This window comes from Pseudochaenichthys georgianus, chromosome 16 (assembly GCF_902827115.2).
Source record: "Pseudochaenichthys georgianus chromosome 16, fPseGeo1.2, whole genome shotgun sequence".
In the NCBI taxonomy this organism is placed as follows: domain Eukaryota; kingdom Metazoa; phylum Chordata; class Actinopteri; order Perciformes; family Channichthyidae; genus Pseudochaenichthys; species Pseudochaenichthys georgianus.
The window spans coordinates 27,828,659-27,851,601 of record NC_047518.2 but is presented as its reverse complement, the minus strand read 5'-3'; the positions used below and the strand labels follow the sequence as shown (position 1 = coordinate 27,851,601).

Sequence of the window (22,943 nt, the reverse complement as noted above, 5' to 3'; positions counted from 1 at the left end):
CATGGTTAAACCGTACACCCCAGCACGTGCACTTCGCTCTGCATCAGCCAAACGACTCGCTGCACCCTCGCTGCGAGGGGGACCCAAGTTCCCATCAGCAAAAACACGTGGGTTTGCTATCCTGGCTCCAAAATGGTGGAATGAGCTCCCCATTGAAATCAGGACCGCAGAAAGCTTACACACCTTCCGGCGCAGACTGAAAACTCATCTCTTTCGACTCCACTTCGAGCGATAGAATGACTAACAAAGAACTGCTAACAGAGCACTTATATACTAATAAAGGACTGGCTTATCTAAAGCCAGTTGAGTAGCACTTGAAACGATTGGCTCTTTGAAACCTGATGTTCTTATATGATTCTGTTTTTCTCAAGGTTGTGTCTTCCTGGTCGAATGTACTTATTGTAAGTCGCTTTGGATAAAAGCGTCAGCTAAATGCAATGTAATGTAATGTAATGTCAAAAGATGAGTCAGGTGACATTAAAGTTGAACTTTTAGAAACACATAAGTCCTCTTTTTATGTCTGTCTGCGTGAGAAAGAAAAGTGGTAAAATATATTGCCACGGTAACATTCCCAGGAAGTGTTTTGTGTATGTTCTTTTGAGTGACCGTCAGGCAGATGGTGTTGGAGCCAGAAAATATATCAGAAGGCAGAGCAGCAAACATTAGATAACAGAGTCCCCTCCATCTGAATTCATGGTTTAATCCGCTGAGCCATCAACTCACAGGTTCTGGTTAAATGACGGTGCTGTGAAACGGTGACTCACACACAGCCTGTTATTCTACAGTTGCAGATTCACAAAAAGCTCTGCGTTGTTTCCAAGCAGCCTTCCGCAGCTTGTCAAGCCTGCAGCTTTTAGCCCATGATAATAGCCTGTGTAGCATTAGGGTGTTTTGGAGATAATTCTGGCTAAATGTGAGGTCGGGTGATGAATGTGAAAGCAGTACAAATCTTGAAAATATTGGACAAAAAACGAATAAAGTACTATTGTTGCCACATTTTAAGTTAAATCAAGATTCTTGCACACATTATTGTTTTATCATACAAAGCTTGAGTGTATTGGACTCGTCATCTTCAAAGCAAATACAGCAAGAGATTACAGAGCTGCAGCAGATCCACTAGAGCAGCTTGATGTGGCTACTGTCAGATAAAACATATTTAGCTCAGACAGCTTTTTCTGTGAAAGGAAGAAAGTCCTTGAAATGGCTACCTGATCACTTGAAGTGTGCTGCAAATTCACCGCTTTAAAGAGAGATACCAAAGCTGTACTCATCTCTATTCTTTTAATGTTATGTTTTTATGTGGGTATTCAGCATTTACTTTTACATTCCTGTTCTAATCCCCCAGATTTTGTTTGGCAACTTGCTTTGGCATTTGTCTATATTAAAGGTGGGGTAGGTAATTTTGCAGAAATCAGCTCTAGACATTTTTTTATGGATTTTTTGTCAAAGCACTTAAGATATTCATTGCTATTGGGATGTTAAGAACATTCCATGGAATATAACAAAAAGTGTATCTCGAGCCGGTTTCTCAAATTTACCTACCCACCTTTAAAGGTGGGGTAGGTACATTTGAGAAACCGGCTCGAGATCGCTAGAATTTGAAAATACACAACCGGAGAAAATCTGCCACTTCCTTATAGAGCCCCTCCTCCAACACACACGAACGCACACATGACCAATGAGGGCACGAGATAAATGTGTGCCCCGATGGAAGGCTGACAGGCAGGTAGGCCATCCAATCCGTTTAACGGATTGGTTGTACTTTTTACAGTATTACGGCTTCTACAGATGAATTTATGGATTTTTTGTCAAAGCACTTAAGATATTCATTGCTATCGGGATGTTAAGAACATTCCATGGAATATAACAAAAAGTGTATCTGGAGTCGGTTTCTGAAACGTACCCCACCTTTAAATGCTCCTATTAACTATACCATCAATTAATAATAACACGTGAAGAGAAACATGGGCTTTCAGGTTTTTTATGGCGTTATAAACTTTCTAGAGGTGGGAAAATTTAGGGAGGAATCTCACCTGCTGTTGAACACTTTAGACTGTCCCTTGACCTGCTGAATCACACCAGATGACCCCATAGGTTTGCTTTCTTATGATGCAATGGATTGTGAGTGTAATCTGTGAGTCCTATTCTATGCACACACACAGCTCTTATCAGGCACTGCTACTAATGGAAAATCTGACAGGAAACAGTGCAGAGGTGCATAGGTCAAAGTCTGAGGGGAATTTAGAAACAAAAATGCTGAATCGCAGATTTCTACATACATTTACCCCCATTGTTATACCCTTTTCATTCCAAGTTTTTCTCTTTTTCTTTTCAATGAACACACCTGTTGTCTCAAAAATACTCAAGTGAAAATCCTTCAGGTTGTTTGTTTGTTACTATAATCCACTATCAATCTATACCTGGTGAGTATTTATGTAAAATCAGTGTCTAATATTAAGTGATCATTTGTTTGTCTTTTACAGTACTGTCTGAATCATTGTTCTGTTCTTCCTGTCTCCTTCTCCCTTGTCAGCTTCTCTTCCATTGGCTAGCTCCACATGAGGGCAGGGAGATTAGACAATCATTAGATCCAATAAAACATAGCTGGTTAGCACTTGGTTAACGTTTGACCAGACAGGATGGGGCTGCTAAGATCACTCTGAGGTCTGGGGAGTGACTCGCTAGATCGCTTCGGAAAGGTAAGTCTGCTCACTCTCTGTCTCCTAGCTTTGGAAATGTTGAATATTTGGAGTAGATTTTGATGTGAGAATTGGACAGAAACTGATCTGCCTCTTTGGGTTTAACTGGATGTGTTTAGTGTGCCAGGTGCTTTTAGTTTGGTTCAGAAAGGCTGTGATCTTCAGTTGACTTTGGAAGGGCCTTTGCATCAGGCGTTAGCAAATCTGACATTCGACCTGGTCCTTCCTCTCTGGTGGCTTCCTGGTTTGTCTCCAGTGCCTGGCTTTCAGGGGATATTACCTGTATGGGGCACTATATTTGATGTTATAACAGCTGAAATGCAGACTGACAAAGGTCATTGAGACAATTTGCTAAAAGGAGGAAGAAAGGGCCTGCAACACCGAAGTTATTCCATCATAATTACATCAATCCTTGTTGCGACAAATACATTAAATACACCCATTTACAGAGTTTTTTCCTCACAGGAAGTCAAGCTTAGATGAAAAGTGATTTCTGTTAAATGGTAGTGCCAGCAATGTCTTGTTTGTTTGAATATTCCCGTCAGCAGAGGTAGTGATCCTATGGAGACAAAATCAGAATTAAAGTTGAACTCAAGCGAAAGTGAACTAAAGTTACCATGCTTCCTTATATTATCTTATATTAAGGAGTGTACCAGGGCGGTGACATCAAAGGTGTGCTGTGTTACAATAAGGTCATTAGCCGCGACTCAATGTCACCTTCACTTTTCTGTGGCCGCAGACTTTAGCCTCCTCTCTACGCTGCTTTTTACAAGTCTGCATATCTCAAACGTGACAACTTTTCTATACAATCCTGATACATTTTCTTAGCACAATCCGTTAGTTTAGTCTTGTTCGACATGAATGAATACTGTCATTGTCCAGAGCGTAGTCATTGTGATGTTCCCTCAAACAGTATTGAACAGATATTCTGCTGTTATCTGGACATAACGTCTTTGAAACACTTTGTACATTTTGGATGTCAGAGAGACAGTGTTTGCTATCAATCAATTTATACAAAATGAAACCACAGCCACCTATACAAACACACAATGGAGGCTGTTATGTTATTCTAAACTCTGAGAAAGCTGTAAACTCATTGAGGTTTCCACATTGAGCTTTGGGTACCTTTGTCATGTTGAAAAATTGTTTTTTAAAAGTCTGGCGATGCATTTGAGCTCTGACTTTCAGTTTCTGCTGTGTGCTGAGGTGGGTGGTTGAGCTGGATGTGTGGGTGGAGCCACACAAGGAGATACCATGTTCATGTGTAGATACCCAAGGACACATTTTCCTTGTCTTTATGAATCAGTAACTAATTTTTCTGAACAGAGAAAGTCGTGTACTGAAGGTTAATTGTTTCTAGAAGGACTCAGTAATAATTATCGACACCATTTTCCATCAGTCCCGTTCGCAGAAGATGTGAATTTATCAGCAGAGCACAGTATTCAAATCTTATATAATGTCTTTTTATTTTCAAGGGCTTAATTTAAACCATCCTCTCATGTCACCTCTGCCTCCTCAACCTCTTTCTTTCCCGGCCCTTTCACCATGTTTTAATAACACCTATCCCCCATATCTCCTCTTCCTTTCCAGGCTGTGATCATGACACCCATGATGCATCTGTGGTTGCTCCCACTCCTGTTGAGCATTGTGAGTACATAACACTGCCAGCTGTTGTTCCTATCCTTTAATTCATATTCATAGTAAATGCACAATCAGAGGACCCTCTTAAAAGGCTATTGGATTCATTCATGAACAATTAATAGGTGCAGGAAGTATAGGCTTGACAAGAATTGAACAAAGAAAATATTGATAACCAAGTTAAAGAAATGTGTGCAATAAAGCTTTTGGTTACTTATTTAAAACGCATAAAGGAAGTGTGAATATTACTAAACTAAGCGTTAGTCTTTTGTCCGTAGACTTTGCTCTGTCCTGCAGCGAAATACAAGAGTTCCCCACTTGTCATGTATTCTGGGTTCAATAAATAACTTGGCTGTAAAACATGCCCTCAATGCCTGACTACATTCAGCTGCAGTATCGAGTTAAAAGTGCTAATATGTGTGTGAGTGTGAGAGGTTCAGTTTGACCTCAGCCTGTAGTGTATTCAGTGACCTTTGACCTCTGTTTCTGTTCTAATAGGCCTTCGGGAAGGATCTGGAGGAAAAGAAGGGACCGTTTGAGAACACACAGCTGGATGTGGCAGAGGGGACACCAGTGCCATATGCCATGCATCAGGTATTACACACATAACTAAAAGCAATTATTCACACACTACACTTAAGTATAATTTTCATGTATATTTACCTTTTTCCTCAAATGCTACTTCATACTTTTCCTTCACAACACATCAGAGGTTTAACAATTATAAATGTGTTGATAATTAATGTGACTCCCGGGTAGAGATTGAGCAATATAGGCTGTTATCTTTAAAAACAATAACTATCAATGCATTTTTCTATGTGCATTTTTATTATGTGGTTACATGAGAGATTTGAAAAAGCGGTCTAGCTCTATTATGTTAGATAGGTGAAAATGAAACCTTTTTAAAAACAGTTATTCAGATATAACAAAGACCAGACTTACACAATGTCGCCATATATTTATATGTTATGCATGGTGACCTTATTCAAGTTTGTTTTCCAATAATAATGATATTCACTAGAAAGACATGTGTGTCCTACCTACAGTGAATGTGTTTCGTAACAACTTGTATCGTTAAGTGACCATCTTTCCCTTCATAGTTTCAGGTGACCCATCTAGGTGTAAATAATTTCAGGCTGAGTGGAGAAGGTAAGGAAGTCATTAGGATTTCACAGGACGGGTGGCTGTACCTGGAGAAGCCTCTGGACTGGTCCCAAGAAGATCATTACATGCTCATGGTAATGTGGTCCTCTCTCCTCTTGCAAATACACAGAATAAATGTAGTCGCTATAAAACTTGTATTTATATGTACTTGTGCTTGTGTGTGTGTGTGTGTGTGTGTGTGTGTGTGTGTGTGTGTGTGTGTGTGTGTGTGTGGCTTCATTCAGGTGGAGGCACTAGCAGATGAGGAAGTTGTGGATGGCCCAATTTATGTGACGATAAATGTTGTGGATGTGAACAACAATGCTCCTTACTTCAACCAGAGCACCTACACAGCTGTGGTCAGAGAAAACAGTCCAACAGGTGTGTTTTAAATTGGTGAACGTCCGGGTATTTGTGAAAACTGCTCGAGTGGCTTTTAGGGAGACATTTCTTCCTTTTACCCCACCTTTGCTGGGGCATGGCTTCACATCTTGGAGGGTTAATGCCACCTGTGCATCAGTAAAATTGTGTGAAAACTCTGGCAGGAGTTGTGTATCTCATTGGCATCCGAAAATAACTGTATTTCAACCTTAAACCGTCAGAGAATAACAGGAAAACAGGAAAGAGTAAAAAAGGAATACTGTTAACGTTTTTCACGAGACATGTTTCAATGTAGAGTGACACCAAGCGTACACACAATACGAATGCATTTTCTAATATATATTATGAAATAAGAATACTTTTTTTCATTACCTAAGGGGAAATTAAATAGGAGAACAGTATTTTAAGGGTTGCTTTTTGGCATTGGGCTGTAGTGTATTCGATGTAGCTGCTCTTTAGGATGCATTGGCAGGAACAAATGTCCTTCATTACAGCTGTATTACTGTGCAATAATAAGGCTCTAAGGAAAATACATGAAGGTGACTCAAACCGCTGTACTTTTGAATGTGTATGGCAATAAAAAACGGTGTGATAAACATCTAGAAGCATTAGAAAGCAGGATTCCTGGCATGCGTGTGGGTTAAGCCTTATTCCTATGTTGCATGACATCATTACATTTCTCCGGTTTGAAATACTCAGAGATTATTTCACTGCGGTAAGACTTCAGTTTTTATAAATCAGTTTTATATGTTTTTTCAGGTACCCCATTTGCACGAGTGTTTGCATTTGATCGGGACGACCCAGAGACTCCAAACGCTCACCTGAGCTACAGCCTAGTCAGCCAGATCCCCAACAACCACCAAGTCCCTCTGTTCCAGGTGGACCCCCACACCGGAGAGATCTCCACCACAGAAGCAGGTACTAACACTTTCATTAACACACTGTCATTAACACACATACATGAACACACATACGTTGGGGAACACAGAACCAAGAGCACCCTCTGTGAGAAAGTCTGTAATCTGTCCATCTCTGCCTGTAATCTGGCAGTATAGTGCCACTGTAAATCCAGATTACACAGCTCATTTTGTGAGGCGAGATTAACGCTGATTGGAGGCAGATTGGCTGAACGTGTCGCGTGATGTTGATCACCGATTACTTTGAGCTTGTAAATAAGGCTGAGTTTGAAGATGCTTGTTTACATCTGTGAGCTGTTTGCCATCTTACTGAACAGTATTTAATGTGTGTGTGTTCTTTAAATAGGGGAAAAGATGCTTAAGGCTAGAGAAGGCATCCACTATGGCAGAGAAGAAGATCGCAGCATTGACGCTCTGAGGACGAAGTTTGAAGACTACTGCCCAGTGCAGAACATCCCCTATGAGGAAAACCCCTTCTTCACCTGTGTGGAGAAAGCAGGTTTGTACCCAGCAACACAAATAATAATACACATGCTTACACATACTCAGCGGGGGAAGAAGTACTTAGATATTTTACTTGAACTAAACAATAAATATCCCAGTGTAGAAATATTCTGTTGAAAGAAAATATCCTGCATTAAGAATTTAGCAGAAAAAGTGCAAACGTATTAGCATCAAAATGTACTCAAATTACTAAAAGTAAGAGTACTCATTATGCAGAAGGGTCCATTTGAGTGAAATGGATAATATATTTTTATTTCGAATAAAAATGTGATGCATTCAAATGTAAATTACCTAAATGTTGCTGCTGGTAAAGATCTGGCATACTTTTACAATATTATAAACTGCTAGGCAGCTTGCCATTTACATCAAAGGATCAATAAAGTTCTAATCTGAATCTGCAAAGAAATGATTAACTATATTTATAAAATAAAAGTCATGGAGTAAGGCGTATAATATTTCACTCTGGGATATAGTGTAGTAGAAGTATAAATTAGCAGAAAATGGAAATACCTTAAGTAAAAAACAATTACTTTAAAATTGTACATTACCTTTATAAGTTCAGCACATTCAACAAATGTGAAAGTGACAGGTGGTGTTAATGTAGATAAACACAGAATCACAGAGGAAGAGACGCCTGTCAGCTGCTGGTGCTGCTGGTGTGATTTATCTGGAGATGAGGTGACGAGTGCAGACGGGGAGAAGCATGTGACTCATCTTTCTGAAATTAGAGATCTAGTCAAATAAGTTTGTCATGTTAAACCCTCCAAAGTCTTTGTTTTTGTTGCCTGTATGGCTCTAGTTAAAACGTGTGTCTTCCTCTGTGGTGTCAGAATTGAGGAGGAGGAACGTGGACCCCCTGGAGGACCCAGACTTCACCCTGTCAGTGCGCGTGCAGGACCTGGGAGGAGCGTCCGAGACGGCGCTGAGTGGAAACGCCATTATGCACATTGTTGTGCAGCAGAACCTTTGGGTCAATCCTGGCCCGATAACTATTAAAGAGCACTTGAAGGAGTCTTACCCTAAGGTCATCGCAAAGGTACGGAGGGATTCTATCTCTGCAGAATTGCAATCATGTCATATCCACTTTATATCCAGAATCTAACCTTCCCGATCTGGCCTCTTTCCTCCCTTTCTGATCCAGGTCCAGTCCAATGAGCCCAATGCCATCTACACGTTAGTCCAGAAGGAGCGAGAGCTGAAATTCCCCTTCCAGATCACAGAAGATGGAGAAATACATCTGACAGAGGAGTTGGATAGAGAAGACAAGGACATGGTACACAATAACAGCTTAGTTTGCCCAATAACTCACTGTTATCCTACATGACAATAACTTCTCACACTTCTAGGGATGATTGTTGAACTTGTGTTTCAGTACATCCTGGTGGTGTTCGCAGTGGATGAGAACGAGCAACAGGCGGATCCACCCATGGAGATTCAAGTGTTGGTGGACGATGTGAACGACAACGCACCCGTGTGTGAAAATATGGAGACTGAGTTTGAGGTGCAGGAGGACGAGCCTGAAGGTACGATGTGTGTGTGTGTGTGTGTGTCCGTGTGTGTGTGTATGTGTCCGTGGGTCCGTGTGTGACCATTACATAATGTGTTATATGTACTTTACAGTTAGGATGATGTTTTATAACTGTAGATTCAGCAATCTGTAAGAATTACTATAATGTTGCAGCTGGTAATGATGGTGCAAATTAAAACTACTTTATATACTGCAGGGCAGCATCTTTAATAATAATACATCATATTTTACAAGTTAATTATATTGTGTATGATACAATACCATATTTAGCATAAGATGGAAATACTCAAGTCTAGTAGATCAAATTGAACTAAGTATTGTAAATGTACTTTGTTCCACTGCAACTCACTAAATTATACTTAAAGTGAAGTTAAAGACTAACCTTTAATACCACCTGTCTTGAGATCACATAATTAAACATATCTATATCATTTAAACCAAAAGAAAATGCATTGAAAATTGCACACAATTCAACTCTATTCTTGTCCTTTGATAAACGCACACAGAACAAAGTTTGTTACATCCTGTGATGTTGGCTAAAAATATCTCATTCTGAATAATATATATTGGTATCATTGATATTTTTGACACAAAACTGCTGAAATGTGACTCATGTGTTTACTCCCTTCTGGTCCACGTTGCAGTCATCTACAGCGGGGTTTACTTTGACTGTAACCAGAGCCCCTTGGACTGTTTATTCTTACAGTCTGTTTCTTGTGCTTCCAGGCAGCCTGATTGGACTGCTGTTGGCTCACGATGACGATCAGGCCGGGACAATAAACTCTTTCCTCACTTACACCATCCTATCCCAGATTCCAGCCACCTCCCCCAACGCCTTCTCCATCGACGCTGCTTCCGGAAGAATCCAGGCACTGCGCCCTCTGCAGCGAAAAAACCACCATGTGTATAACCTCAACGTCAGAGTCAACGACCCAGGTAACAAACTGTGTCATGTCACACACCTGAAAACAAAAGTCACACAAAAACAAACTGGTCAAATGGTTGTAATATTTGTATTCATTTTGAAAACTTAATGGACTCAAGCTTTTGCCTTTTAATCCAAATTTGTTTTTATTTTTGCAAATTCTATAATATAATGGGCAATTAGAGGAAACAAACGTTATTTTATTTGTAATAGATACAAACTTTTTATTTTATTTAGTCAAGTCAAAGTTAAAAAACCCTGAATTAATTCATTTTATTATATATTATTTAGTTTTTCTTAAATGTTAAAAGCTTCTTGCACAATCCCTTTACCAAGTTTATTTCCTGGAAATGTATGTTCTATGTGATAACTGAATTCATTTTATTTATTGTTGTTGGTAGTTTACTAATCAATAAAGGTGAACATAATAATGTTTCTCCTCACAGCTTACAGCACAGAATGTAAGGTCGTCATCAAGGTCATTGATGTCAACAACGAGACGCCTCAGTTTGAGAAGACCAATGTAAGTATGTGAGCCACTTCCTGTCACTTTTTTTCTCACACTGTTTGGCTGATTTTCTTCATGTTTCTGTGTGCAGTACGGCACTCAGTCTCTGTCTGAGGACATTCCTGTGGGACACACCGTGCTGTCCATCAAAGCGACCGACGCCGATGACCCCGGCAGCGGCAGCTCGCTCATCGAGTTCCACATCACAGCTGGAGATGATGAAGGTGTCTTCAGTGTGCAGACCGACGGCCACGGCGTTGGTCATGTGGTCGTATCTAAGGTACGTAACTCTTTTTTCTACATCTCCCATGTGATCTTCCAATGGTTTGGATCTGTAACTGTTCCGTGTTGAACTGTTAGTTGATTCGTTCATTGTTTTGTATCAATAAAAACATGTTTTACTCTTTAATATGACAGAACAAAAATCCCCGTCCAAAACTGTGTAACGTTTTTTAAAATACAAAAAATAAAAGCTATACACATTCTCACGTTTGAGAAGGAAATTCTCCATCCATCCATCCATCTTCTCCCGCTTATCCGTGGTCGGGTCGCGGGGGTAGCAGTTCCAGCAGAGAGCCCCAAACTTTCTTTTCCCTGGCGACATCAACCAGCTCTGACTGGGGGATCCCAAGGCGCTCCCAGGCCAGCGAAGAGATATAATCCCTCCACCTGGTCCTAGGTCTACCCCTTGGTCTCTTCCCAGCTGGACGTGCCTGGAACACCTCCCTAGGGAGGCGCCCAGGTGGCATCCTAACTAGGTGCCCGAACCACCTCAACTGGCTTCTTTCGACGCGAAGGAGGAGCGGCTCAACTCCGAGTCCCTCCCTGATGACCGAACTTCTCACCTTATCTCTAAGGGAGACACCAGCCACCCGGCGGAGGAAACCCATCTCGGCCGCTTGTATCCGCGATCTCGTTCTTTCGGTCATGACCCATCCTTCATGACCATAGGTGAGGGTAGGAACGAAAATGGCCCGGTAGACAGAGAGCTTTGCCTTCCGGCTCAGCTCCCTTTTCGTCACAACGGTGCGGTAAAGCGACTGCAATACCGCTCCCGCTGCTCCGATTCTCCGGCCCATCTCACGCTCCATTGATCCCTCACTCGAGAACAAGACCCCGAGATACTTGAACTCCTTCACTTGGGGTAAGGACTCATTCCCTACTTGGAGTGGACAGTCCATCGGTTTCCTGCTGAGAACCATGGCCTCAGATTTGGAGGTGCTGATCCTCATCCCAGCCGCTTCACACTCGGTTGCGAACCGATCCAGTGAGTGCTGAAGGTCGCAGACCGATGAAGCCATCAGAACCACATCATCTGCAAAAAGCAGTGGTGCAATCCTTAGTCCACCGAACTGCAGACCCCCCCCCCCACGACTACGCCTCGAAATCCGATCCATGTATATTACAAACAGGATTGGTGACAAAGCGCAGCCCTGGCGGAGGCCAACCCTCACCGGAAATGGGTCCGACTTACTGCCGAGGACCCGGACACAGCTCTCGCTTTGGGAGTACAGAGATTGGATGGCCCTGAGTAGAGACCCCCTCACCCCATACTCCCGCAGCACCTCCCACAGTAACTCCCTGGGAACCCGGTCATACGCCTTCTCCAAGTCTACAAAACACATGTAGACCGGATAAGCGTACTCCCAGGCCCCCTCCAGGATCCTTGCGAGAGTAAAAAGCTGATCCGTCGTTCCACGACCAGGACGGAATCCGCATTGTTCCTCCTCAATCTGAGGTTCGACAATCGGCCTGACCCTCCTTTCGAGTACCTTGGAGTAAACTTTCCCGGGGAGGCTGAGTAGTGTGATGCCTCTGTAATTGGCACACACCCTCTGATCCCCCTTTTTGAAAAGGGGGACCACCACCCCGGTCTGCCACTCCTTCGGTACCGTTTCCGACTTCCACGCAACGTTGATGAGACGTGTCAACCATGACAGTCCCTCAACACCCAGAGCCTTCAGCATTTCCGGGCGGATCTCATCCACCCCCGGGGCTTTGCCACTGTGGAGTTGTTTGACGACCTCAGTGACCTCCCCCCGGGAGATTGGCGTTGATCCCCCGTCATACTCCAGCTCTGCCTCTAACATAGAGGGCGGAGTTGTCGGGTTCAGGAGTTCCTCAAAGTGTTCCTTCCAACGTCCCAACACTCCATCAGTTGAGGTCAACAACGTCCCATCCTTACTGTACACAGCTTGGATGGTTCCCTGCTTCCCCCTCCTGAGGTGTCGGACAGTTTTCCAGAACAACTTTGGTGCCGCCCGAAAGTCCTTCTCCATGTCTTCTCCGAACTTCTCCCACACCCGCTGCTTTGCCTCGGCCACGGATGAGGCTGCTGCCCTTCGGGCCTGTCGGTACCTTGCAACTGCTTCGGGAGTCCCCCGGGATAACAAATCCCTGAAGGCCTCCTTCTTCAGTCGGACGGCTTCCCTGACCACCGGTGTCCACCAGGAGGTTCGAGGGTTACCGCTAGGGTTGGGTATCGTTTGAATTTCCACGATTCCGATTCCGATTCTACTTTTCGATTCCGGTTCTTAACGGTTCTCGATTCCGATTCTTTGAGGGGCAGGGTAAAAAAATGATACATGCTTCTTCCACCAAAAAAATTACATTTATTCGAGAAACTTTTACACAGGTTAGTTTAAAGTAATATTCACATTAATCAGTCTGTTTATATTCACTGCTATGTAACTTTAACCTGAGAACCACTGAAGCTACAACAGTGCAACAGTCCAACTTTTAAAAACAGTTCTTGTTGAGAAAAACAAGCATATCTGCCTTCTCAGGCATACCGGGAAGAAATGTTTGAACATTTTGAAGTAAAATGCTTCAATCTGGTGCACACGCAGAATTACTAGAGACTAGATCTAGGGGGTACAACTCTAAACACCCATATGAAAAAGATCGGTTTACATTTTAATAATTAAATAACAAATGGCCTACATGTAATGCATTTTATTTTTGTTGTTCATTCATATCTTATTTTACTATTTTATTTATGCATATGTTTTTATCTCTCCAGTTTAAAACGATGTGTCTGGTTTACTGTCCTATAGTATACATTGGAATGATTTCAAACCTGTTTTATCCCAATCATTATAAAAGAGTGCCTTGGAAATATGTGTTTACATAAATTGTGATCAAAACGTTTGAGACCCACTGAGATAACTTAGACTAAAGTGAACTATTTAAACCCTCAGAGTCCTTTACCTCACTGAGCTGTAGTTATCAGCCTCTCAGTATGACTGGAGAGGACTCTCCCTCCACATCATTGTAGAAACATCTTCTTCTTATATCCGTCAGAGCAGCTAGCACCAGATGCTAATAACAACAGCGCCCTCCCTTTCTCCCTAGCTCACTCGCACTTTGGCTGTGAGCTGCGGTTGCCAGATAAGCCAACATCCCCCATTTTCATCACTTGCAGCGCCCATCGTACAGGGCAAATGAAACGTGTAGCCGGGGTGAAAAGGGTGTTACATTTACTTAATTATGAATGTTGTTACATCAAGGCCGAAAATTAGGATGAGCACCAACGGTCAAAACATTTTTTTTTTCTCCCAGAGCTGGCAGCGCAGCGCCTCCACAGATCTGGCGCCCTAGACGAACATCTATAACGCCAGTGCGACGGGCCGGCCCTGGTCTCAGGTTACACTGTAGGAAATGTAGATACAACGCTACATTTCCCGCCCCGCTGCAGTCATGCAGTAGGCTACGGAGAGCGGCGAGAAACATTTCCTCAGGAATCGAAAAGCGGAACCGAAATTCACATTTCTAAATGATGCCGTTGGAATCGAAATGTTGGAACCGGTTCCGAACCGGAACCGGTTCTCGGTACCCAACCCTAGTTACCGCCCCTTGAGGCACCTAAGACCTTGAGACCACAGCTCCCCACCGCGGCTTCGGCAATAGAGGCTTTGAACACCGACCACTCTGGTTCAATGTCCCCAACCTCCACAGGAATGCCCGAAAAGCTCCGCCGGAGGTGTGAGTTGAAGGCCTCCTGAACTTGGGCCTCCTCCAGACGTTCCCAGTTCACCCGAACTACACGTTTGGGCTTACCGGGTCTATCCAGAGGCTTCCCCCGCCACTCGACCCAACTCACCACCAGATGGTGATCAGTTGACAACTCCGCCCCTCTCTTTACCCGAGTGTCCAAAACATACGGCCTCAGGTCCGATGATACGATAACGAAATCGATCATGGACCTTCTGCCTAGGGTGCTCTGGTACCACGTACACTTATGAGCATCCTTATGTTCGAACATGGTGTTTGTTATGGCCAATCCATGACTAGCACAGAAGTCCAGTAACAAACCACCACTCCGGTTCAGATCAGGGGGGCCGTTCCTCCCAATCACGCCCCTCCAAGTGTCTCCATCATTGCCCACATGTGCGTTGAAGTCTCCCAGCAAGACTAAGGAGTCCCCTTCAGGAGCCCCATACAGGACTCTTTCCAGGGTCTCCAAGAAGGCCGAATACTCTGAACTGCTGTTGGGTGCATAAGCACACACAACAGTCAGAGTTTTCCCCCCCATAACCATAACCATAGAAGGAAATTCTTTCGAGTATAAATGAATAAAAAAACTACCAAAATAGTTGGTAATTTTTTTCTGTAATTCTTCGTAAGGTGCTGGATCTGAATTATTACTTTTGTGTGACAAAATAGAAAGTAGTCGTGCGTGAATGTGTAGATAGAGCTGCTTAGCACGACTTCAAATATAAAATTCCTTGGATAAGCGTTGAGAATTTTTCTTGGCAACCATCTTCTCCAAGAAATGTAACCTGTGAGAAAGGACTGTGTTTATTTCTTTTTTATTTCTAACCCGCCTGCTTGTCTCCTGACAGCCTCTGGACTTCGAGTCCTCCGCCACCTACAAGCTCCAGATTGATGCTCGTAACACGGAGCCGCTGATGAAGGGTCTGGAGTACGGCAGCGAATCCACAACCTCCATCACTGTGTCCCTCACTGACGTGGACGAGGCTCCAGAGTTCAGTCAGGACATCCTGGATGTGACGGTGCCCGAAAACACCACCAAGGGATCGGTGCTGCTCACTGTGGAGGCTAAAGATCCAGAGGGCAAAGAGATCCGGTAAATAAATAACACAAGCCATACCAAGCAGGCACCAACTACCATGAAGACTAACATCAACTAGGAATTGCATCTTCGTACATGTATTGTCAGTGTACCAACAGCCTGATATATTATCCTTCTTTATGAAACTAAATGAATTACATTTAATGTAAGGATTGAGATTTTCAGCATAGAAAAACATTAGGAAGTTGGAGATAGACGTATGTACTGTTGGGATTTGTTGACAACAGTAGAAATAAAGATTAATCTCTGCCTTGTTCTTTAATATGAAGTTCCTCTAAAACTCTTCAATAACAGCTCCTACAAACCTTTATAAAACGTCAGCAACTAGGAAAATTCCCAACTATTGAAATGTTGAACTATTAAATATCTTAGAAAATTAAATATGTTAAACTACACATCAAATTACTAATAATTGTTTTACTTTTATTTAAAGGCAATAACCACAAAAACAGCTCAGAGCTATAAACCCTTATACGGACTTCAAACACACTCCGAAAAACCTGAGGGAGACAACACTTAGTCTGTATCCATATTGTTTATCTGCTTAAACAAGATGTGCTTTATGATAGAGGACTGAACACACACACACACACGGAAATGTTCCACTAGATCATTACTGTCTTTGTTTTTACCATTACTGCGACTGTTAGGACTTGACATGTACACAAACCAGGCTATTGAATTGTTTTGACTACCATTATCCACCCCCCAGGCCCCCAGTCCAGAGCCTGGTGTACTGTGGATGATTTATAATATATATTACTAATATACACACTTATTCGTGTGTGATTGTTGTCCAGATTCACGTTGGACGGTGACTCTCAGGGATGGCTGGAGATCGATGCTGCCACAGGAGAGATCAAGACCAAAGGAAAGCTGGACAGAGAAACCCTGGAGTCTTTTGAAGTCACTGTCACTGCATTTGAGAAGGGTGAGATATCAGCTTCTAACAGTGTCATGTTTTCTCAAAGATTGTGCCTTTCAAATTATAAGAAAACATCTAGGTGAGCCGAGCAACTAAGAAGATCTCTTTAACAAAGAAACATTGTTACAGAAGTGGATGCAATAACTTGATAATATAATTAATGTTGTTAATATTTTATGTTCTCACAAACTGAAACCTGACCATTGTTTTCCTTTATTTAATAAACTAGTGTCAGGAAACCTTTCTCATGCTTTTTGATTTATCTCTAAAGAGAACCCAGAAAAGTCTTCTGAGCGTGTGTTGTCTGTGAGGCTACTGGATGTCAACGACAACTTCCCCAAACTGACGGAGAAGCAGTCCTTCATCTGTGTGAAGAACGCCAAGCCTGTCATCATCAAGGCCGAGGACACAGACAGCGCTCCCTTCTCCCAGCCGTTCACCTTCGCTTTCGCCCACGGCAAGAAATCTCCCAACTGGGAACTGAAAAGCGTCGACGGTACGCTGACGTTCTGTACTAGTCATTTAAGAAAGCAGAGAAAGTGTTAACTGCAACGTTTTACAAATCTTAACACTGTTCTTGTGTTTGTTTGTATGTTATACAGGTTCATCAGCCGCACTGACTCTGAGGAAATCTCCGAGTGAAGATAAAACCTTTGTAATTCCCATTAGCATTAAAGACAATGCAGGCCTGGGAGTCACACAGTCGTTTGAAGGTGAGTTCATTCTTTGGGTTACATTTAAAGGGTAAGCCTGGAAACCAAGAAAAGACAAAAGCCAACATTGACTTGTTGTCTGGGTAGCCAAAGCCCAATATGTAGTAAACATAGGGCACAGTAATTGTGTTTTAATCAATCCCATATTCAGCAACATGTTCCCGTTAACTATAACACATGATAATCTGCCGCTAAAACTAGTCCCCAACAAATCAACCATTTCCTCCTGTTTGATTTGCTAAAAACTAGATGAGTTTTAGAAAACACTATAGTATTTTTTAAGCTTTTCTAAACATGAAATAAGATTTTTTTTTTTTTTAAACAACCTTATTTTTCAGTTTTTCACAAATACAGTATGTCCAACATTTATGACAACAAGTTCCAAACGCCCCAGATCCCACCCCCCTCCCCCTCCAGGTGGTATTCCCCAGTGAACAGACGAACAAACGATAAAAATAAACGAATGGTCAGAAATAAAATATAAAAAATATATAAATACAAGTAAAATAAATGAAAAACTAAGGAATAGACCAAAATAAGCACATACAACAAAAATGACGATAATAGACAGTATACGAGTAGATAATCAGATATAATAAAACATCACACACATAACCCAAATAAGCATTTTAGTTTATGCTATTCTTATTGCCAGCCTTCTAAACCCTTAGTGTGACAAGGTACGTAACAACTTCAAGCTCACAATTAAGGACCCCAGAGTGCCCAGGTCAATAGTCAAAGACAAATGCACAGTGAATCAGGTGAGGGATAGGCCTCTAACATGGGTAATAAACAGTGTTGTGCTAGTTACTGAAAACCAGTAACTAGTTACCATTACAAGTTACTTCATTTCAAAAGTAACTCAGTTACTTTACTGATTACTTACACCAAAAAGTAATGCGTTACTGTGAAAAGTAACGTTTTAGTTACTTTAAAAAAAGGCTCCCATTATATGAATGCCCTTATAGCCTTCATTTCAGTACTGTTATTGCATTGGAGAATAATACAATCTGTTGATCAACTTGACATGCATTATATGCAATCTGGATTAGTGTTGCACGGTGTACCGATACTTAAAAGGTACCGCGATACCCTGCCGTTAAAAACGGTACGATTCCTCCGTTTCATTAGTATCGGTACTTTAAGAATGACGGGGAAAAGTACTCCCGTGAAAAAGCGCCGTTTTAATAAGAGCCGTGTGTGTTCAGCGCTCTGCTTCCACTCCTTGCACTGCAGCCGTGCCTGCAGTCCCGCTCCTCTCAAGCACGTTCTAAGTCCCTCCCCTCTCTCGTGCACGCGGCCACGCGCTAGCTGCCAGAGCATGTGAGAAAACGAGAAGCATGGCTGCAAGTGGGAGTGCAACTGCCGCTGCGCTTCGGCTTGTTGACAAAAAAGACGCCAGAAGTCTGTGAACGGGCCGTTCAGGTGTTCAGAGCAGAGCTCCCTGTCGGAGCGGCAGAGCGTGATGTGCACTGAAAAGTTTTTCTGTCGCAATATTATCGTTGAGCAAACGTAACTAGCAAACTAGCATCACTATCCGCTAACGTTAGCTTTAGCCTTCGTTTTCTATTAGTTTTTTTCATAGGCTATAAACGGAGGTGGTATAAGTATATATCTTGTACTTGAGTAAAAGTAGAAGTACCCAGGTCTTGTACTTGAGTTAAAGTAGAAGTACCAGAATGTAGGAACAATCCTGCAATCAAAATGTTCCTCAAATAAAAGTACAAAAGTATTATCATCAAAATATAGTTAAAGTAGCGACAGTAAAAGTAGAAGCACCAGAGTGTAGGAATAGTCTGTTACAGTAAAAGTACTGCATTCAAAATGTTCCTCAACTAAAAGTATTAAAGTAGCGACAGTAAAAGTAGTCATTGTGCAGATTGGTCCATTTCAGAATAATATATATGATATGTTTTATAATGATTGATCATGAAAGTGTTCTCAAAGCTGGTGAAGGTGCAGCTAGTCTGAAGTACTTTGTATACTGCAGGGTAGCTGGTGGAGGTGCAGCTAGTCTGAAGTACTTTGTAGACTGCAGGGTAGCTGGTGGAGGTGCAGCTAGTCTGAAGTACTTTGTATACTGCAGGGTAGCTTGTGGATTTACTCCAGGTGGAACTAAAGTCTGATTTAAGTGTTGATTATATTTCACATCATTCATCCACATCCGTGAAGTAACTAAAGGTATTAATACATGTAGTGGAGTAAAGTACACCATGTACCTCTGAACTGTAGTGGAGTACACAGTAGCAAAAGAAACATTGAAATACTTAAATAAAGTACAAGTATCTCAAAATTGTACCCAAGTAGTACTTGAGTTTATGAACTTAGTTACTTTACACCAGTGGCTATAAAGATAGAAAGACTAAGCACAGAGGCATGAAAATACATTTTCAAAATGCTCAACAGTGCTGCCAAAATGTTAAACTCACTGCTACACAATTAAAATAAATGCTTTTATATATATTTATATTAGATGTGACTCTTTGGCGTTTCTGTTCTTAGTAACACTGCTGCTTTAGTTGTTCTGACTGCTAAAATCATCTGTTATTCCTAATTTTAAAGCCGATATTCCGTGTTTCCCTTTTTTTAAGAAAAGTATCGAAAAAGAATCGGAATCGCAATTCTTGACTTGGTATCGGTATCGAAACCAAAATGTTGGTATCGTGACAACACTAATCTGGATAGCATCGATATTAGCTGGCTTTACATTTTTGTATATTCTTTCTCCAGGTAGTTGGAAAAAGTTTTCCGTCCCATATGCGGTGTGCCGCCCGGACATGCTATCATGCTAACTAGCTCCCTGAAAGCGGGTGACTCCACTGTATTAATAGCCTGCATGTGTTCTACAACATACCGTGCAATGGCTTTATCGACTTTTCCCTGGCTAGCAGTCCCTCGGTTAAAATCCAGCCGCTGTTGCTTCAGTGCAGGTGCAGGTGGAGTGGCGTCGGCTGAGTCTCTGTGGTCTTAGCTACTAGCTTCGTCCCAGCATGTTGTTTTTGCAGATGTTTTAAGAGATTTGAATGGCTGGTTTGGGCAGTAGATAGGCTCTTTGACCCGCCAGGGCACAACTTACATTTAACTAAAACTCTCTTTTCTTTGTGCTCGACAAAAGTGAAATAGTGAGAATATCTCCAGGTGGAGAAACTAGACTTGAGCTCCGCCGCCGCCATGACAGTCTTGTTAGTAAACAACACAAACACGCCCACAGCCCGTCTCCGCATGTGACACAGGAGTATCTAAGTAGATTTACTCAAGTACTGTACTTAAGTACAGTTCTCATCTCTGTTCACCTGGCTGTTGACTATATAAAAAGACTAACGCAGTAACGGAGTAACGCACCATGTAGTAACGGTAACTGAGTTACTGAATTTAAAAAGTAATGCGTTAGAGTACTAGTTACTGCCAAAAATAACGGCGTTACAGTAACGCGTTACTTGTAACGCGTTAGTCCCAACACTGGTAATAAATAGCGACCAAGTTTTGTCGTATTTGTTGACTAAACCGCGCACTGTGAAATAAGATCTTTTGACCAAGATATATATCTTTATAATGGACAAATATGCTTGGGGCTTAGTTGCAAAGACAGGAAAGGGAGACCAGTAGGCATTTAGAGAGACACTATGAATGTTGAATGCTGAGTCACACAGTGAAGCAGAAAAAGCAATGGTCAAATTAAATAAAAAAGTAAATAAAAAATAAATAAATTATAATATATGGACTGAAATGCAAACCTGTGTTTTAAAGTGAAAAATGTACCAAGATTTTTACAGAGAGACAGTTTACACATAATTTAATGGGAGAGATTAACTGTCATCGTTTTTGTTTGTGTCTTTTCATGCGATTCGTATACAGCGATTAACCTAAGCTGCCTCCTCTAAAGTTAAACAATAATAATATACTTCATACCATGTATTTTATAAATATAAAGTTTGATGACGTGTGTGTGTCTCTTCCCTATATTCCAGTGAGAGTATGTAACTGCACAGAGCTGGGTTACTGCTACATGGCGCCAGTGGAGCGTAACCTCGGTTATGGGATGGGGCCCACCATCGGGATCCTGGCCGGCGTTCTGGGATTCTGCCGTAAGTCTGACAAACTCATATATATTACTCTGTTATCTTTGAAAAACAAATTCACGTTTTATCTGGCATTGTTCATACTGTAGGATATTGTGTTGTTTTCTAGTATCGTGTTGGTGACTGACTTTTTGTTTGTCTTATTGCAGTTATTGTCTTCGTCATAGTGATCAAACGTATTAATAAAGGGAACAAGAGAAACCTGAATGAGGATGAAGAAGAGAAGAATCCCATTAATTAGAGACCACACGCACACATAAACACATACAAAATCACACACACACACACGCACACACACACATATATATATATTAACAAAACATTATTTTATTGTATTTACAAGAGAGAGTTAAGTGCTGTGCACAGTTAATAACTGTCAGGTGGCCCCATGTTAATCATGCATTTATAAAGCTTGTTAACATATTTTATTTGAAGTTCACTCCTAGACTCGGGTTGTTTAATTAGCAGGTAAACTATCTCACATAATCCAATTTGTTTTTGGCCCAGACCGTTTGTGAGTAATTCTCTTCTGCCTTAATGTGTTGTTACAGCTGGAAATATCTTTATTATTTAGAAACATCTTAAACTCAGAATGTCTCTGTCTGTATTGAACAATAACTGCTGTGTTTTGTAAGGAATAGTCATTGCTTTGTTTCCAAATAAACAAGAAACTGGGGAACACTTTTGTTTTCACATTATCATTATATGTATGTGTGTGTGTGTGTGTGTGTGTGTGTGTGTGTGTGTGTGTGTGTGTGTGTGTGTGTGTGTGTGTGTGTGTGTGTGTGTGTGTGTGTGTGTGTGTGTGCATGTGTGTGTGTGTGTGTGCTGCCTGTGTAGGTGTGTGTGAAGTACATAGGGTGCATGTCAGATAATAAATTAGATGCAGCAGATCTTTCAAACATTGAAACTTCAAATACGTTTTTCTCCACTCCAGTCCATTTCCGACATTTATTGTGTGCTTAAAGGTGGGGTAGGTAATTCACTTCAGAAACACTTTTTGTTATATTCCATGGAATGCCCATAACATCCCGATAGCAATGAATACATTAAGTGCTTTGTCAATAAATACATACAAAAATGTCATCTGTGGAAGCTGTGGTGCTGTAAAAAGCACGACCAATCATCTGAGCTGGCCCGGCTAAAATAACTGGATGGCCTATCTGCCTGTCAGCCTTCCATCTGTGCATAAACTTATCTCGTGCCCTCATTGGTCATGTGCGCGTTCGTACGGAGCCCCCTAGGGGACATGGAGAAGAAAAAAAAAATAAAGAAAAAAAAAAAAATGTTTTGCGAGATATCGCAAAACCCCTGTGCAAGATGTCGCAATACTTTTGCGAGATCTCGCAATACTTTTGCGAGATCTCGCAATACTTTTGCGAGATCTCGCAATACTTTTCATTTAGCTCAATGTACTTCCTGGTCAGTTCGGCTGCTACGGCAACACAGAAACCACAACAATGGAGCGGTTCATCGATTTTACTTTGAGATTGGCATTAAATATAAAGATATAACATCAGTGCTTGGCAATAGGCACGGGTTTCACACATAGACTGTATATATAAAGGGTTTCACATAAGTGGAACAAGAGAACACAGAGCGAGGGGACATGCACGTCCCTCTGGGCTGAGTTATTGACAGATTCGAATTTTGCGGATCAATAACTCATGAACATAACGTTGTAAAAATACAAACAACATGACTTTACAATCACAGCAAGATAGACAACGAGCTACAGAGTCGTTTTTATCAGAACAGTTCGATACGTATGGGCTCAGAACAGTCTCATAATACACACATGCACACAGAAGGATTCACACTTGTATTTCCGGATCCACACTTGTGTTTTTCAATGCACACACAAATGTATTCTTTCACACACACATAC

The 22,943-nt window shown here is 41.7% G+C and overlaps 1 protein-coding gene across 1 annotated transcript; it reads left to right on the top strand.

Annotated features, from left to right (window-relative positions):
- The first annotated feature begins 2,612 nt into the window (after positions 1 to 2,612).
- Positions 2,613 to 21,734, top strand: cdh17 (cadherin 17, LI cadherin (liver-intestine)). Its single transcript, XM_034101596.2, has 19 exons — positions 2,613 to 2,699; positions 4,290 to 4,346; positions 4,836 to 4,931; positions 5,438 to 5,575; positions 5,726 to 5,861; positions 6,621 to 6,779; positions 7,125 to 7,277; positions 8,113 to 8,318; positions 8,424 to 8,555; positions 8,655 to 8,805; positions 9,537 to 9,746; positions 10,182 to 10,258; positions 10,335 to 10,523; positions 15,088 to 15,332; positions 16,139 to 16,269; positions 16,535 to 16,759; positions 16,866 to 16,976; positions 20,945 to 21,061; positions 21,205 to 21,734. Exons 2-19 carry the CDS (start codon positions 4,299 to 4,301, stop codon positions 21,294 to 21,296), a joined length of 2,616 nt encoding a protein of 871 aa, XP_033957487.1. The 5' UTR covers positions 2,613 to 2,699; positions 4,290 to 4,298; the 3' UTR covers positions 21,297 to 21,734.
- Positions 21,735 to 22,943: the final 1,209 nt, after the last annotated feature.

Excerpts from the sequence above, each read along its gene's own strand:
- cdh17 (XM_034101596.2), top strand. The coding sequence starts at position 4,299 with ATGACACCCATGATGCATCTGTGGTTGCTCCCACTCCTGTTGAGCATT. Across the intron at positions 10,524-15,087 it reads GTCATGTGGTCGTATCTAAG|CCTCTGGACTTCGAGTCCTC; the intron begins GTACGTAACTCT and ends GTCTCCTGACAG. Across the intron at positions 21,062-21,204 it reads CGGCGTTCTGGGATTCTGCC|TTATTGTCTTCGTCATAGTG; the intron begins GTAAGTCTGACA and ends GTCTTATTGCAG.